Source organism: Gymnoscopelus microlampas, assembly GCF_963454915.1.
Source record: "Gymnoscopelus microlampas genome assembly, chromosome: 20".
Taxonomy (NCBI): Eukaryota; Metazoa; Chordata; class Actinopteri; order Myctophiformes; family Myctophidae; genus Gymnoscopelus; species Gymnoscopelus microlampas.
The window spans coordinates 31816912-31833842 of record NC_139957.1 but is presented as its reverse complement, the minus strand read 5'-3'; the positions used below and the strand labels follow the sequence as shown (position 1 = coordinate 31833842).

Here is a 16931-nt window from a genome sequence, read left to right as displayed (position 1 = left end):
TACATCATGGCAAGGTAACGACACAATCCAAACCCCTACCAAAGTGTGTATGTGTGCGCGATTTAGTGTTGACTATAGTAGACTATAGATCTTCCGGGTTTCTTCTTCTTTCTTTCAAGATAAAGTTTATTTTGCCGCGCTACTACTCCCACAGTTTGGGCCTGACAGACTGCACAGTATGCTTATGCAGACTGCCTATCACATAATCACCTCTGTGTCCTGTACAGGCCACCATCGGAGGCCGGTCTCTTTGATGTGGGACCTGAGACGAGGGCGTGGCTGCACGTCATTGAGCTGGACATCTGATGATGACACACGAAAGAAGGAAAACGCCTGAGTATCACTTCAGTTTTTAATATATTGTAATATATGTATTATCTGTTTGTTTATGTTTTTAATATTTGTTTCATTTTGTCTCTCTGTTGATTTTCAGTGACCTTTCGAGTTGCATCATGGCAAGGTAACGACACAATCCAAACCCCTACCAAAGTGTGTATGTGTGCGCGATTTAGTGTTGACTATAGTAGACTATAGATCTTCCGGGTTTCTTCTTCTTTCTTTCAAGATAAAGTTTATTTTGCCGCGCTACTACTCCCACAGTTTGGGCCTGACAGACTGCACAGTATGCTTATGCAGACTGCCTATCACATAATCACCTCTGTGTCCTGTACAGGCCACCATCGGAGGCCGGTCTCTTTGATGTGGGACCTGAGACGAGGGCGTGGCTGCACGTCATTGAGCTGGACATCTGATGATGACACACGAAAGAAGGAAGATGCCTGAGTATCACTTCTGTTTTTAATATATGTATTATCTGTTTGTTTATGTTTTTAGACTATAGTAATCTTCCGACTTTCTTATTCTTTCTTTCAAGATAAAGTTTATTTTGCTGCGCTACTACTCCTACAGTTTGGGCCTGACAGACTGCACAGCATGCTTATGCAGACTGCCTATCACATAATCACCTCTGTGTCCTGTACAGACCATGTGGGACCTGAGACGAGGGAGTGGCTGCACGTCATTGAGCTGGACATCTGATGATGATACACGCAAGAAGGAAGACGCCTAAGTATCACTTCTGCTTTTAATATATTGTAATATATGTATTATCTGTTTGTTTATGTTTGTAATATGTTTAATTTTGTCTCGCTGTTGATTTGCAGTGACCTTCAGATTAATCAAACTGTGTGATGAAGCAAGGGAAAGTCATTCATCATTGGTGGTTTTGCCATTACCTGAGGAGGAAATTGCAAGGCAAAATTCATGGTTTCAACCAAAAATGTATATTCTGGAAGGTTTTGTACAGGATGTACACCTGTGGCTATCAGAGGTGAAACAGCAAATGCATGTCATTATTCAGAAGGAACTACCAATACATGTCACTGTTGAAAAGGAGCCACAAACACCGGTCACTGCTGAAAGTGAAATGTGGAGTGCTGTACATTCTGATGACATTGGACCCCATGACAGTATATCAAATGTATCAAAATCCACACACAAATCCACTCCATCAAAATTATCTTCAACTTCATCTGCTCATCATAGCTCAGGCTGAAAAGGCTGCTCTCATGGAACAGGTGGCTGGCTTACACAAAAATATGAAATTGAAGCATAACAGGGACAACTCAGAATGCAAAAGGAGCAACTGGAAATGGAGACTCAGCTGGAAGCAGCAAATGCAAAGGCCCATGTACTGGAAACCATGGGCCAAGAAACTCATCAAGAGTGTCAAGTGGGACAAACTCAAAGAAAGGAGCTGCTGCTCCAAAGGAAACAACCCCATTCAACCCAAATGCAAATACATACCTACCTACCTAAAAAGGAAACAATGGAAACCACAAAGCCTCCCTCCCAGCCACAGGTTGTGAGACCAAAACAACCACTTCATGAAAAATCTGCCAAAGCTCATTACATGACTCCTCTAATGCAATACTCTCTCCCCAGGCAAAATGTTCAAACCGAAAATATAATAAACCAAAAGGTGCAAACTGAAAATGTACAGCTTCATGGGAAAAAGAATGTTCAAGGTCATGTCACTCACACTACACCCCCTGCAGGTGATATTTGTAATGTGCTACGAAGACAGAATGGAAAAACTGCTTTACTGGTTAAGCAAAATCTGTATTCCACTTTACCACCAAGAGACATTCCAGTTTATGATGGTGACCCATTGCAATATGAAATGTTTATCAGGGCATTTGAGAGAGGAGTGGAGAAAAAGACTGACGATTACAGTGACTGCTTACATTACTTTGAACAATATACAAAAGGCCATCCATACAAGCTCGGATAAACCTGGAGGAACAAGGCATGCAAGCTACAGGAGAGGCATGGACATCGTGCTAAGCTTTCTGACCTTGTACAATTCATAGAGAGACAGGTAAAAAATACTGTCTGACCCACTGTTTGGAAACATACAAGATGCTAAGCAAACTACAACTGTCAAAACCTCAACCATCATCAAACCAAGAGACACAAGAGACATTCCAAGAAGCAGTTTTGCCACAACAGTAACACCCATAGAAACGGCAGTGCAGTCAAATGGAGTGGAAAGAAGTGTATTCATCAGCTATCATAATGATTGTCTTTTCTGCAATAAAAGTGGTCACACATTGGAGCGGTGTCCACAGATGAAATAGAGAAGACACAGAGAGAAGATGCACTACTTAAAGGAAAAGGGAGTCTGTTTTTGGCTGTTTGAAAAGAGGACACTTAAGCAGAGACTGCACAAGTCGTTTAACCTGTGATACGTGTGAACAAAACCATCCTGATATACTCCACATTGAAGAAACCAGTGGTGAGCTGTGGATTTTTGAACTAAGGGTACTGTATTTTATGACGTCACGTGCGCAGGCATGTGCACATAGCCACTTACTAATACTGTATTCAACATGTGATTATTAATGTATTTATATTTCTTATTATTTTGTTGCATTGTAAATTTGTTGTTTTTATTTTTGTTTCAATTAATCAATTATTTTATTTTCCTTTTAGTTTTATATAAAAGCCCTTTACATAGACTCACCCACAGATAAGCAGTTAAAATAATCAGACAACTTGTCTTTGTCTTGTCTCAGAGAACTGGGTGCTCTGCTAAGCAATCCCCTTCACACTCTGCAGTGCACATTCAATTCAAGTACATGGCTTTTCTCCAGTAGCCTAATGTTATGCAAAGCAGCCAGGTAGACGCTATTGAGAATGTCTCGCCACTGACGGCGCTAACCTTCAGAGGCTATTGTTTAAACTTTAAGGTGTTAACGACCGCCGCTGACGGTGAGTGCATGTTGAGCACGCGCGAGCCCCCAGCCCCCACAGTCTCATAACTAAGGGTACGCCGTACCCGCCCGTACCCCCTAGAGCTCAACCCTGGAAGAAACGGAAAAGAAATCAATAGGAAACAATGCTGTCGTCTCACCTCACACATGTGGTCATATTGGGGCCGGTGATGAAACCTCCATCTTCTCCATAGTACCCGTTCAAGTGAAGAGCCACAGGGAGACAGTGTTGCAAACATATGCATTTTTGGACCATGGAAGCACATCCACATTCTGCACTGAAAACTTAATGAGAAGGCTAAACATTACCGGACAAAAAACTAATATTCTTCTCCGCACAATGAACCAAGTGAAGCCTGAGACCAGTCACCATATCTCAGGTTTGGAAATAGCCAAGTTGGACAAAAATGATTTCATACAACTCCCTAATGTGTTCACTCATAAAACCATGCCTGTCTCACAACACAATATTCCAAAAACAACAGGGCTTGTCACCATGGCCTTATTTGAAACATATCAAACTGCAAGAAATAGACTCTGGTGTTGACCTACTGATTGGCAGAAATGCTTCAAAGTTATTGGAACCTTTTTGGAGGTGGTTAACAGCCAGGCAGATCGACCATATGCTGTGAGGACCCTATTGGGGTGGGTCATCTATGGTCCCTTGATAGGAGACAACAATGTCAGGGATGAGACTGGCTGCACTGCTGCGGCTGTCAATCATATCATATATCCAGAAAAACAATCAGGACTTCAGTGAAAGAACAAGCAAGGAAATGGAAGCCAAGTCAGGGTAGGATGAAAGATGGACTACTGCGTGAAACAGATCTGTTCCGCAAGGTGGCTTGCCTCCCACAAGAAACGTTGGTGGTTATGTCCTCATACCCTTTCGCCATGGTCTGGAACAGCAATATTAAAGGTTACATTTTCTTTTTCTTTCAGCTAGTTCCCATCATGGCTGCACCTTCCTCGATCATCACCTGCTTGTCTCTCTCAGCACACCCTAAATTTGCTATTTGTCTTGCGTTTCAGCATCCTTCTCCCTCCGCCTCAGATAAACCATCTCTACCTCACCTCTCGCTTTATCCACCTCTCTTGCTTTATCGTCTAACCTTCTAACCTGGGCTTATACTCAAATGTAGTCATTTCTGTTCTCATCCCTCCATGTTGCTTCTAATGAGAATCGTAGCATTTTCAATCCGGCCGCCTCTAGTTCTTTGCCCTCTACTAACATGACCACTTGCCCGGTGATTTATTGACTATGGTTCACATAATTTATTTTCTGATATTGCACTAACATGTTTGTGCTGTCTTTTTCAGGTCATGTATGCCAGGGATGTGTGGTTGGAGGATGGAAAGGAGACAGAGGGTACAATTCCTAATAATTGGATCGACAGGGGTAAGGGAACCATTAGATGGCCAAATGCCAAACAAACACAACTTACAAGATGAGAAAGGACCCCCAGGAGGACTGGCTGACGTCCCAGTTAGTCAAGATAAAGATGACTTCAGGCAGGTTTTTGGATCATTTACTCAATAATTCAAGTACAAATAGTTGAATCAATGTTTACAGTTGAATTGTATAACTTCTAGTTAAAGCTTGTGAATGTGACAACTACAACCTGACCAGCCAAGCAGAGGAGGAAGAGGAGGATGTGGATGTGGTGATAAGAGGGAAGAGGAAACCTGTTAAAAGACAAGATGATGACTGATGTAGAGTTCATATGTTTCTCAAGTAACTTCTAAATATGAAATGTGTTAACAGAAACTGGGCCTCACATTGTAGACCATTCATGTTTTATATGACGTTTTGGAGCATTATGGGTAACTTTCTTCTATAATCAATAATCAATCAAGTCCATTGTCAAAAATGACAATCAAATGCTTTAATAAGCCGTATAGGTGCCCTCCTTTCCTATCGCACCAAGGAAGTTGCAGTCCAGCCAGGACAACAATGTGTTACTCAATGCTTGTTGAGTATTGATGTCAATTTATGAAATACCAGTAAGACTCCCTAATCGGGAGATAAGCGACCGTAGGTCACATGTATACAGAAGAGGGCTGTAACGGCGATTGGTTCCTAGTTGTGTGGAGGGATTGTTTGTGGGGGGCAAGCCCCCGAGTTACGGCATTTTATGTGAGCTGCAGTGGCAGGGGGTCCTTTATGTTTCAGACTCTGAAAATCAAGCCCTGGATGGCCTGGTGGATGTCGTGGTGGACTCCATGTCTGTCGAGTTGGAGCATGCTGAGGGGTCTTGGCACAGGGAGATGTCTACACACAGTGAGTATGAATCACATTTAAGCAGTCACCTTTTGTATTTGGTATCTAAGAACATTCTTTGTCTTTTCCAGGCTCCCGACATGCAAGTGTAGCACCTCGGAGCAGAGAAATGTCCACACCCCGTGAGTATTCACTTTCTCCATTGCACCAACACATTTTAAGTACAGTCAGTACAAGGTGTTACATGTTGTGCATACTAAAGAAATCATTACCATACCTAATTCACAAGCAATGAGTAAGTAATTACAGGCTCAATGTGTTGAACTATGTGTATCAGAGGAGATGTGTGATTGTCAACATCTAAGACCAACCAGTAGGGGTAGTCTTTTTCAGTGTGACATGGTGTTGTAGTAGTATTATGTCCAAGTATTAAGTCTTTAGTGATGGCTCCAGCCATCAGGCACAGTGATGGCTCCAGACACAGTGTCGGATACCGGCACAGCATCAGGACCAGCCACGACTCCAGGTACAGCAACAGCTCGGAGGCACTCTGTCAGGTCCAGACATGATGACAGGTCCCACCGCAGTGATGGGTCGAGGAACACGGTCAGGTCCAGACATGACAGATCCAGGGACACGGTCAGGCATGGTGAGTTGTCCAAAGGCCCCAAGTAATCAAAACCTTTACAATTCAGCAAGTAGTATCGTGCACCCCTAATTGTTACAATATGACATATTTATTATTTCTCATCTAATGTATAGTCATCTGTCTTGGAAAGTTTTAATGCAAAAATATCACTTTGTAATTTCTAAAATGTACTTTTGTTCTTATTACAGGTGCTATGCAGTGACTGAGAGGCCAACATGGGCATTCCCATTGCCAGCACAAGGTAAGTTCTGAGCTATTTCAATGAAGACCCCCAACAAACTGGGGGACACTTAATTTGCAACCCTTCTCTCTCCTTTCTTCCTTTACTGTTCTCTCTGTCTCCTCTCCTATCGGGACACAAAAACTGCTCTTCAATTATATCAGTGTTTTGTATCATTGTAGGGTGGTGTCTATAACATGTCTCTGTGTACACTTACTTATTTTTCAGTATACCAGAAGAAAGTCCTGACCATATCAATATTCACTAAAGAACATGTTGAGAGAATGGAGGACTTCCAGAGAGAGGAGCAACTCCTCAGTGATGTCCAAGCTTTTAATACCCTGGTAGGCTTTTCAAGAGTCTGGAAGTAATGAACAGCATAAGATGCACTCGCACACTTTTTACGTTCCTCTGGGATATGTCAGTGAAAGTTTTCATGGACTTATTCCAACAGGTGCTGCAACTTTCCCGTTATAGAGGGAAGGACGTTAAGGACTGTGTCCACAAAGTTCTTGACAGGTATGTTTCAACATACACTATGAATTAACCCCTGTGTGATGTTTGGGTGCGCTGTGGTTTTCAATGTGTGAACACTTATTTGGTTAATTCTTCTAGATGAGCGCCTGACTGCATGTTTCCATTAATTTGCCTTTTTTTTTTTTAGCTTAACACCTGAATCCTCTGTTATGTCATGTCAATGACATAATGGTTGAACATTAAGTGAAAATTAGTAGTATAAAGGGTTTATACCATGTTTTACAATAAATCCTAATCCTACTACATTATCAAATGTAATTTGTTTTTCTTAAGGCTCTTCAGTAACAGTCTGATGGCACAGTTGAACATGAAGGGGGAAAAAGAGAAGACTGCGGCTTTCAGCGCAATACAAGGTAAGCCCATATTTCATGTTGACCAAGGACAAATCAAAATGTAATTGGGTAAAACATGTCCTTTCCGGTTGACATAAAAAAAAATACAATGCCAACTGTCTACCGTTACCGTTGCTATCATAACATTTTAAATAACTGGTGGTTAGGTGTAGAAGGGAGATGGCTTTGTATTAAACTAGTTGTGGATGTACAAGCATTTTTGCATGTCAATATGGAGACTCGCAATCAGTTTTATTGTCACTTCCACAACACACACTAGGCAAACAGGGGAGCAAAATGCCATTCTCCTCAACTCATGATGCACATTAAAAAGAGGCAAACATTAAAAAGTAAAGAGCAGACAACATTGGTAAAAAGTGCTGATGCATTCAAAGTGCAATCCATCTTTCAAGATGTTGGTTTTGGGGGCAATACATGGTTCAGGGTTCTGATGGTTTGGGGCAGCTGTTGGATGACCTGCTGGTGCTTCCCCCTGAGCTCTTGAACCTCCTACCAGATGGCAGGAGTTCAATCGAGCTGTGTATTATGTCAGATAGGGACTAGGACAGCATGTTGCCTTTGCACATTTTTTATTGCCTTTTTCTACTATGCAGATGCAGTCATGAAATTCGACCCAGAAGCCACAGAGGACCTCATAAGGCAGCATGCCGCAGACCACCTCAAGCATGCTCCAGCGAGAAGGGGAGGACACACAGCAGGCACTCAGGACTGATTTAACTTGAACTTTCACTGTCCATTGTGGGGGATCTTAGTGTCACAGTATTGTACAGTGTTGTGTAATTTGAACTTGTGTTCTGTTCAACGAAGTAGCTCTGGTTGGACCTTACCCTGGTAGCTCACTGGCTATTCAGTACAGCACTTGTTTAATATGTTTCAGTTGTTGTGGAACCGGCCCAAGCAAAAAGGGTGTCCCTGCAAAGTAAGCTGTGCTATTATGTTTTATTATTATTTTATTTTCATTCGACTAGTGACGTGGACTTGGACTTAGCCCCCCTCGGACATACCTGTGGACTACACCAGGTACAAATGACTTTTTTGTTGCTCTCCCTCATGGAGCTACTTGCGGATTATACCAGGGTCAGTCCACCCTAGGTGGACACGCACTGACCTTTTGCACCTTAATCCCATGTATAACGCACTGACTTTTTTGTCTTTTTTTTTATTGTACTCTTTTTCTCTAAGCACCTTAACGTCATAAGTATATCATGCACAGTATACGTACATTGCTGCTATGCTCAGGCACCTTAGTTTTTATTATCTCAGGTACTTTGTAAATATGTAGATAACTTGTTTGGCCTTCTGCTGTTCACTTGTTTGATCTCCTTCCCACTTGCCCCCCACCCCTCTTCTTCTTCCCCCCCTCTTCTTTCTATGGAAATTAACGTTGCGCTGGGAACGATGTACAAAAACAAATTTCACCCACTTTTGTACCTTGTAAACCTGTGATGTGACAATAAACCTGATTCTGATTCTGACGTGTAAAAAAAAAAAAGAGAAGTTAACTGCTCTGTTCTGGATCAAGCTTAATCAGCCCTGGTGACTGCTTTGTGTGTGCTTTGTGTTAAGTGGCTGTCCCGCTTCTGTTCTGTCAAAAATAATTCAAAGCTGGCTTGATCTGCTGTTTGTTTGAATACTTAATTAGTCAGATAGGTAAACGTCATGAGGTACGTTAAGGCTAAAAGGATAACACAAGTCCTGGGGACTTGTTTCCATTGTGGTCCTATGAACTAGATTCCATTTCAGGGGGTCTAGTTCCAGTCCACAAATATTCCACAATCATATGGAATATTTGTGGAATACTGTAATTGTGGAACATTTGTTTGCGCAGCTGTGTATTCACAAGAAGAATAAAGAGATAATAAGGAAATAAGTGTGTATTGAATTGTGATTTGTTTGTAAACCTCTGTGTACTGTATTCCCAGTTTTCAGAAGGTGGCATAACCATTTGATCTTGTTCATTTTCCTGTAGCTTTGTTTGATTAGCTTAGCAGCATGTTAACTACTAACTATGTTAAAGCTACAGGAAAATGAACAGGAAATGGGGATTACAGTTATGCACCGAGCCTAGAAGAAGTGGATTGTTTGATTAGTTTATTGAATATTAAAATTCAAAAGGATAAAAAACACAAGAAAGCCCGTAGGCTTGTTTCAATCGTGGTCCTTTGGGAAAGGGGACATAGGGAGCTACAATACAATACAATATAATAACATAAAAAACATAAAACAAGGCCAAATAAAACTTACAAATTCAAAAAGGACAAACAGAAGACTAAACATCAACTAAACAAAAATTAAGATTGGGGTAAAGATGTCTATAATTAGTCTAAATTTGACGTAGAAAAGATGACCACATTTGGACTAGAATAAGCCCTTATGTAGAGGTTTGGACGTTCAGAAGACATCCGGAAAAAAAAAGACGCAATTAAAACTTTCATTCTGCACCCTTCAGGGACCAAAATGGGACGTTCAAAAATGACCTCATTGCACATTGGGAATAAAATAATATACTGTATATGTGAAAACATCTGTTCCATTCCTGTTGTTCCCTGAAGATGAAATGGTCGAGCTCGTTTGCCTGACCCCCAATTGTTATAATTGATCGTTCCTTCCGACCGACCGAGAGGCATACCGGACCGAGGTGGAAGGGCAACACTGCCCTCTAGTGGATACATCCAGTTTGTACATGCACATGTTAACCCAGAGTACAGAAGTCCTGACGTCACTCGTCCATCTCCTGGGTCGTAAAGTCATTTCCCTATGGAGAATAACATTGGGTCATCATAGAATCGTCTCATAAGAATTGTGGTCCAAAAATAAACAAACTGCCTCGGCGATATTGTCAGGGAGGAGCCTCGGCATTGTTTATGATAGTCAGTCACTCATATTTGAAAAAGTCAGTTTCTGGCAAATTTAACTAATTCGGCAGAAGTAACATTAGCGTTTTCTCACCGTCAGTTGATGCTTCATATCCATAAGAGTAAAACCGCCGGGGTCATTTGTTTATGTTTGGAACACAGTTCTTATTTGACGCGATATTAAACACGTCTATGGGAATTCAGAACAGGGGGGAAAAGGTTTTAAAGGTTTACGGTTCTAGAGGTTTTACATCTTCTAAAGCTCTAAGGTATTCTCTAAAATTCAAATGGTAGCCGATATGTCCTAAGTAGGCCGAACGTTGTAGAGTTGGAACGGAGTTTGTAGCTAAAAGTATGAAGGACTAGTTAGGGGTCAAAAAACGGGCCGAATACGTAGTGACAATAACGTCAGTGTGCTCGCTAAGTATATACTGTTAGGCACATACGTGAAATGTGGCCTCTGCACTTTAACAGCCTCCAATCACTCTAAGATTGCCACATTGTTGACCTGACCTGGAATCGTACCCAGCACATCCAGGACCTCTGGTTCACCAGGCAGGCCCACTAACCACTCAGCTATAGCACTCTGATTAACATCATGTCAGAAAATGAAATGAAACAGAGGTCTGACTATACTGAGTCAGAGTCAAGCTTTACAAAATGTAAGTTGTGTAAAAAAAAGTCTCACTATACTAAGTTGTTATTTGTTTGTTTAAGTCAGGCTATACTCTACTCAGAGTCATAAGTTTACAAAATGTACTAAAGTACAGAGAACGTCTGTGCGGTTTGTCTTCATCACTGAAAATAACGTACATGTAAACAGATATAAAACTGCTGTCATGTGCAGTTGGGGTGAAGAAACACAACCATTTCACTCCTAATAGTACCTATTTGATTTGACATCCTGACTTGCTGCTGTGGCTGAGGCTTGAACCTGTTACCTGCGGCTCACTAGTCAGTGACTCTATCCATTCACCTACAGCTGTTTCCTTGTAATCTGTGGTTCTAAAACGTTTTGTTGTCAACCCCCCAAATTGACATGTATTTGGGCAGTGGACCCCAATGTGAAAAGATGTAGTGTCAGGGCCCCCCATGAAAAAGATTTATATTTATGCTGTAACACATTTTAAAGTTATTTGTCTTGTTTGTTGTTCAAGTCAAAGCACCAGGAAGGCTGTACTTGAGAGCCATCTGTTAGCTCAATGGGTTGAGACACAGTATTCATGATCCAGAGGCCATGAGTTCAAATCCCATTGATGTCTTTCCTATGAGTCTTTCCTTTGCAGACTGGCTTCCAGAAGATCAAGTGAAAACCATCAGGAAGGCTGTATTTGTCATCCAACTCTTAGCTCAATGGGTTGAGACGCAGTATACATGATCCAGAGGCCATGAGTTCAAATCCCACTGGTGTCTTTACTGTGATGCTTTCCTTTGCAGACTAACTTCTAGAAAAACAAGTTAAAAGCACCAGGAGACCTGTAACTCTCAGCCAACAGCATAGCTCAACTGGTAGAGCGTCTGTCCAATAACATGACTTGACTTCACTTGAGTGGGTTTGATTCCCACTTGAGTGAAGTTTCCCCGGTATCTTGGGGCAACGGATAAATTGACTGATATCCTTAGTGATGCTTCCCTTTGCAGACTAACTTCCAGAAAACAAGTTAAAAGCACCAAGAAACCTGTAACTCTCAGTCGACAGCATAGCTCAACTGGTAGAGCGTCTGTCCAATAACATGACACTTCACTTGAGTGGGTTCAATTCCCAGTCGAGTCAAGTGTCCCCGGTAACTTGGGGCAACGGATAAATTGACTGATATCCGTAGAATAACTTGTAGGAGTGTGCTGGTTCAAATCCAGTTCAACCCAGGACCGAGCGGTCCTGGGTTCGATTCCCACTAACGTCAAGTCCCCGGTAAATTGGGGCAGCGGATAAATTGACTGATATCAGTAGAATAACTTGTAGGAGTGTCCTGGTTCAAATCCAGTCACCACCTTAGTAACTGAGACCGAATCTGGCCAATTCGGTCTCAGTTACTGAGATAGATAGAGGGTGTGTAGAGTGGGCGGAGTAGAGTAGGGGTAGAGTAAAGAGGGAATGTAGTGGGAGGAGTAGGACTAGGGGGAGGATTAGGAGTAGGGGGAGGAGTAGAACTAGGGGGAGGAGTAGGACTAGGAGTAGAACTAGAGTAGGGGGCCAGAGTAGGAGTAGAGGCCAGAGTAGGAGAAGGGGTAGGGCTCAGAGTAGGGGGAGGAGTAGGGCCAGAGTAGGAGAAGGGGGAGGGCCCAGAATAGGGGGAGGAGTAGGGTCAGAGTAGGAGAAGGGGGAGGAGTAGGGGGAGGGCCCAGAGTAGGGGGAGGAGTAGGGCCAGAGTAGGAGAAGGGGTAGGGCCCAGAGTAGGGGGAGGAGTAGGGCCAGAGTAGGAGAAGGGGGAGGGCCCAGAATAGGGGGAGGAGTAGGGCCCAGAATAGGGGGAGGAGTAGGAGAAGGGGGAGGGCCCAGAATAGGGGGAGGAGTAGGGCCAGAGTAGGAGAAGGGGGAGGGCCCAGAATAGGGGGAGGAGTAGGGTCAGAGTAGGAGAAGGGGGAGGAGTAGGGGGAGGGCCCAGAATAGGGGGAGGAGTAGGGCCGGAGAAGGTGGAGTAGAGGCCAGAGTAGGGAGCCTGGAGAGGGATATGGTTTTGGTTTCTGTATGGAGGTGAAATTTTATTAGAGATTTGCAATATCGCGTGTGTGGAGATTTGCAATAAGAGGACAACTAGAGGGAAATAGGAATGTTGGCCTTAACTACCTTCCCTCCATTCCCCTACTCCTACTCTGGCCCCTACTCCTCCTCCTACTCGGGCCCTACTCCTCCCCTCCTATTCTGGGCCCTCCCCTCCTATTCTGGACCCTCCCCCTTCTCCTACTCTGGCCCTACTCCTCCCCCTATTCTGGGCCCTCCCCCTACTCCTCCCCCTTCTCCTACTCTGACCCTACTCCTCCCCCTATTCTGGGCCCTCCCCCTTCTCCTACTCTGGCCCTACTCCTCCCCCTATTGTGGGCCCTCCCCCTTCTCCTACTCTGGCCCTACTCCTCCCCCTACTCTGGGCCCTCCCCCTTCTCCTCCCCCTATTCTGGGCCCTACTCCTCCCCCTATTCTGGGCCCTCCCCCTTCTCCTACTCTGGCCCTACTCCTCCCCCTACTCTGAGCCCTACCCCTTCTCCTACTCTGGCCTCTACTCCTACTCTGACCCCCTACTCTAGTTCTACTCCTAGTCCTACTCCTCCCCCTAGTTCTACTCCTCCCCCTAGTCCTACTCCTAATCCTCCCCCTAGTCCTACTCCTCCCACTACATTCCCTCTTTACTCTACCCCTACTCTACTCCGCCCACTCTACACACCCTCTATCTATCTCAGTAACTGAGACCGAATTGGCCAGATTCGGTCTCAGTTACTAAGGTGGTGACTGGATTTGAACCAGGACACTCCTACAAGTTATTCTACGGATATCAGTCAATTTATCCGCTGCCCCAATTTACCGGGGACTTGACGTTAGTGGGAATCGAACCCAGGACCGCTCGGTCCTGGGTTGAACTGGATTTGAACCAGCACACTCCTACAAGTTATTCTACGGATATCAGTCAATTTATCCGTTGCCCCAAGTTACCGGGGACACTTGACTCGACTGGGAATTGAACCCACTCAAGTGAAGTGTCATGTTATTGGACAGACGCTCTACCAGTTGAGCTATGCTGTCGACTGAGAGTTACAGGTTTCTTGGTGCTTTTAACTTGTTTTCTGGAAGTTAGTCTGCAAAGGGAAGCATCACTAAGGATATCAGTCAATTTATCCGTTGCCCCAAGATACCGGGGAAACTTCACTCAAGTGGGAATCAAACCCACTCAAGTGAAGTCAAGTCATGTTATTGGACAGACGCTCTACCAGTTGAGCTATGCTGTTGGCTGAGAGTTACAGGTCTCCTGGTGCTTTTAACTTGTTTTTCTAGAAGTTAGTCTGCAAAGGAAAGCATCACAGTAAAGACACCAGTGGGATTTGAACTCATGGCCTCTGGATCATGTATACTGCGTCTCAACCCATTGAGCTAAGAGTTGGATGACAAATACAGCCTTCCTGATGGTTTTCACTTGATCTTCTGGAAGCCAGTCTGCAAAGGAAAGACTCATAGGAAAGACATCAATGGGATTTGAACTCATGGCCTCTGGATCATGAATACTGTGTCTCAACCCATTGAGCTAACAGATGGCTCTCAAGTACAGCCTTCCTGGTGCTTTGACTTGAACAACAAACAAGACAAATAACTTTAAAATGTGTTACAGCATAAATATAAATCTTTTTCATGGGGGGCCCTGACACTACATCTTTTCACATTGGGGTCCACTGCCCAAATACATGTCAATTTGGGGGGTTGACAACAAAACGTTTTAGAACCACAGATTACAAGGAAACAGCTGTAGGTGAATGGATAGAGTCACTGACTAGTGAGCCGCAGGTAACAGGTTCAAGCCTCAGCCACAGCAGCAAGTCAGGATGTCAAATCAAATAGGTACTATTAGGAGTGAAATGGTTGTGTTTCTTCACCCCAACTGCACATGACAGCAGTTTTATATCTGTTTACATGTACGTTATTTTCAGTGATGAAGACAAACCGCACAGACGTTCTCTGTACTTTAGTACATTTTGTAAACTTATGACTCTGAGTAGAGTATAGCCTGACTTAAACAAACAAATAACAACTTAGTATAGTGAGACTTTTTTTTACACAACTTACATTTTGTAAAGCTTGACTCTGACTCAGTATAGTCAGACCTCTGTTTCATTTCATTTTCTGACATGATGTTAATCAGAGTGCTATAGCTGAGTGGTTAGTGGGCCTGCCTGGTGAACCAGAGGTCCTGGATGTGCTGGGTACGATTCCAGGTCAGGTCAACAATGTGGCAATCTTAGAGTGATTGGAGGCTGTTAAAGTGCAGAGGCCACATTTCACGTATGTGCCTAACAGTATATACTTAGCGAGCACACTGACGTTATTGTCACTACGTATTCGGCCCGTTTTTTGACCCCTAACTAGTCCTTCATACTTTTAGCTACAAACTCCGTTCCAACTCTACAACGTTCGGCCTACTTAGGACATATCGGCTACCATTTGAATTTTAGAGAATACCTTAGAGCTTTAGAAGATGTAAAACCTCTAGAACCGTAAACCTTTAAAACCTTTTCCCCCCTGTTCTGAATTCCCATAGACGTGTTTAATATCGCGTCAAATAAGAACTGTGTTCCAAACATAAACAAATGACCCCGGCGGTTTTACTCTTATGGATATGAAGCATCAACTGACGGTGAGAAAACGCTAATGTTACTTCTGCCGAATTAGTTAAATTTGCCAGAAACTGACTTTTTCAAATATGAGTGACTGACTATCATAAACAATGCCGAGGCTCCTCCCTGACAATATCGCCGAGGCAGTTTGTTTATTTTTGGACCACAATTCTTATGAGACGATTCTATGATGACCCAATGTTATTCTCCATAGGGAAATGACTTTACGACCCAGGAGATGGACGAGTGACGTCAGGACTTCTGTACTCTGGGTTAACATGTGCATGTACAAACTGGATGTATCCACTAGAGGGCAGTGTTGCCCTTCCACCTCGGTCCGGTATGCCTCTCGGTCGGTCGGAAGGAACGATCAATTATAACAATTGGGGGTCAGGCAAACGAGCTCGACCATTTCATCTTCAGGGAACAACAGGAATGGAACAGATGTTTTCACATATACAGTATATTATTTTATTCCCAATGTGCAATGAGGTCATTTTTGAACGTCCCATTTTGGTCCCTGAAGGGTGCAGAATGAAAGTTTTAATTGCGTCTTTTTTTTTCCGGATGTCTTCTGAACGTCCAAACCTCTACATAAGGGCTTATTCTAGTCCAAATGTGGTCATCTTTTCTACGTCAAATTTAGACTAATTATAGACATCTTTACCCCAATCTTAATTTTTGTTTAGTTGATGTTTAGTCTTCTGTTTGTCCTTTTTGAATTTGTAAGTTTTATTTGGCCTTGTTTTATGTTTTTTATGTTATTATATTGTATTGTATTGTAGCTCCCTATGTCCCCTTTCCCAAAGGACCACGATTGAAACAAGCCTACGGGCTTTCTTGTGTTTTTTATCCTTTTGAATTTTAATATTCAATAAACTAATCAAACAATCCACTTCTTCTAGGCTCGGTGCATAACTGTAATCCCCATTTCCTGTTCATTTTCCTGTAGCTTTAACATAGTTAGTAGTTAACATGCTGCTAAGCTAATCAAACAAAGCTACAGGAAAATGAACAAGATCAAATGGTTATGCCACCTTCTGAAAACTGGGAATACAGTACACAGAGGTTTACAAACAAATCACAATTCAATACACACTTATTTCCTTATTATCTCTTTATTCTTCTTGTGAATACACAGCTGCGCAAACAAATGTTCCACAATTACAGTATTCCACAAATATTCCATATGATTGTGGAATATTTGTGGACTGGAACTAGACCCCCTGAAATGGAATCTAGTTCATAGGACCACAATGGAAACAAGTCCCCAGGACTTGTGTTATCCTTTTAGCCTTAACGTACCTCATGACGTTTACCTATCTGACTAATTAAGTATTCAAACAAACAGCAGATCAAGCCAGCTTTGAATTATTTTTGACAGAACAGAAGCGGGACAGCCACTTAACACAAAGCACACACAAAGCAGTCACCAGGGCTGATTAAGCTTGATCCAGAACAGAGCAGTTAACTTCTCTTTTTTTTTTTTACACGTCAGAATCAGA

General features: G+C 42.9%; 1 protein-coding gene across 3 annotated transcripts; it reads left to right on the top strand.

Moving 5' to 3' along the window:
* Positions 1–1958: 1958 nt before the first annotated feature.
* On the top strand, positions 1959–8643 carry LOC311035715 (uncharacterized protein). 3 transcript variants are annotated; one of them, XM_084044106.1, is made up of 10 exons: positions 1959–2797; positions 3078–4194; positions 4596–5556; positions 5628–5678; positions 5950–6145; positions 6334–6386; positions 6594–6709; positions 6820–6884; positions 7176–7255; positions 7849–8643. In XM_084044106.1, exons 7-10 carry the CDS (start codon positions 6650–6652, stop codon positions 7965–7967), a joined length of 324 nt encoding a protein of 107 aa, XP_083900232.1. In that variant the 5' UTR covers positions 1959–2797; positions 3078–4194; positions 4596–5556; positions 5628–5678; positions 5950–6145; positions 6334–6386; positions 6594–6649; the 3' UTR covers positions 7968–8643. The 3 variants fall into 3 exon arrangements, with proteins under 3 accessions (XP_083900232.1, XP_083900233.1, XP_083900234.1); XM_084044107.1 differs by lacking the exons at positions 1959–2797; positions 3078–4194 and having other exon boundaries at positions 5529–5556; positions 5607–5678; XM_084044108.1 differs by lacking the exons at positions 1959–2797; positions 3078–4194 and having other exon boundaries at positions 5537–5556; positions 5607–5678; positions 5938–6145.
* The last annotated feature ends 8288 nt before the right edge of the window (positions 8644–16931 follow it).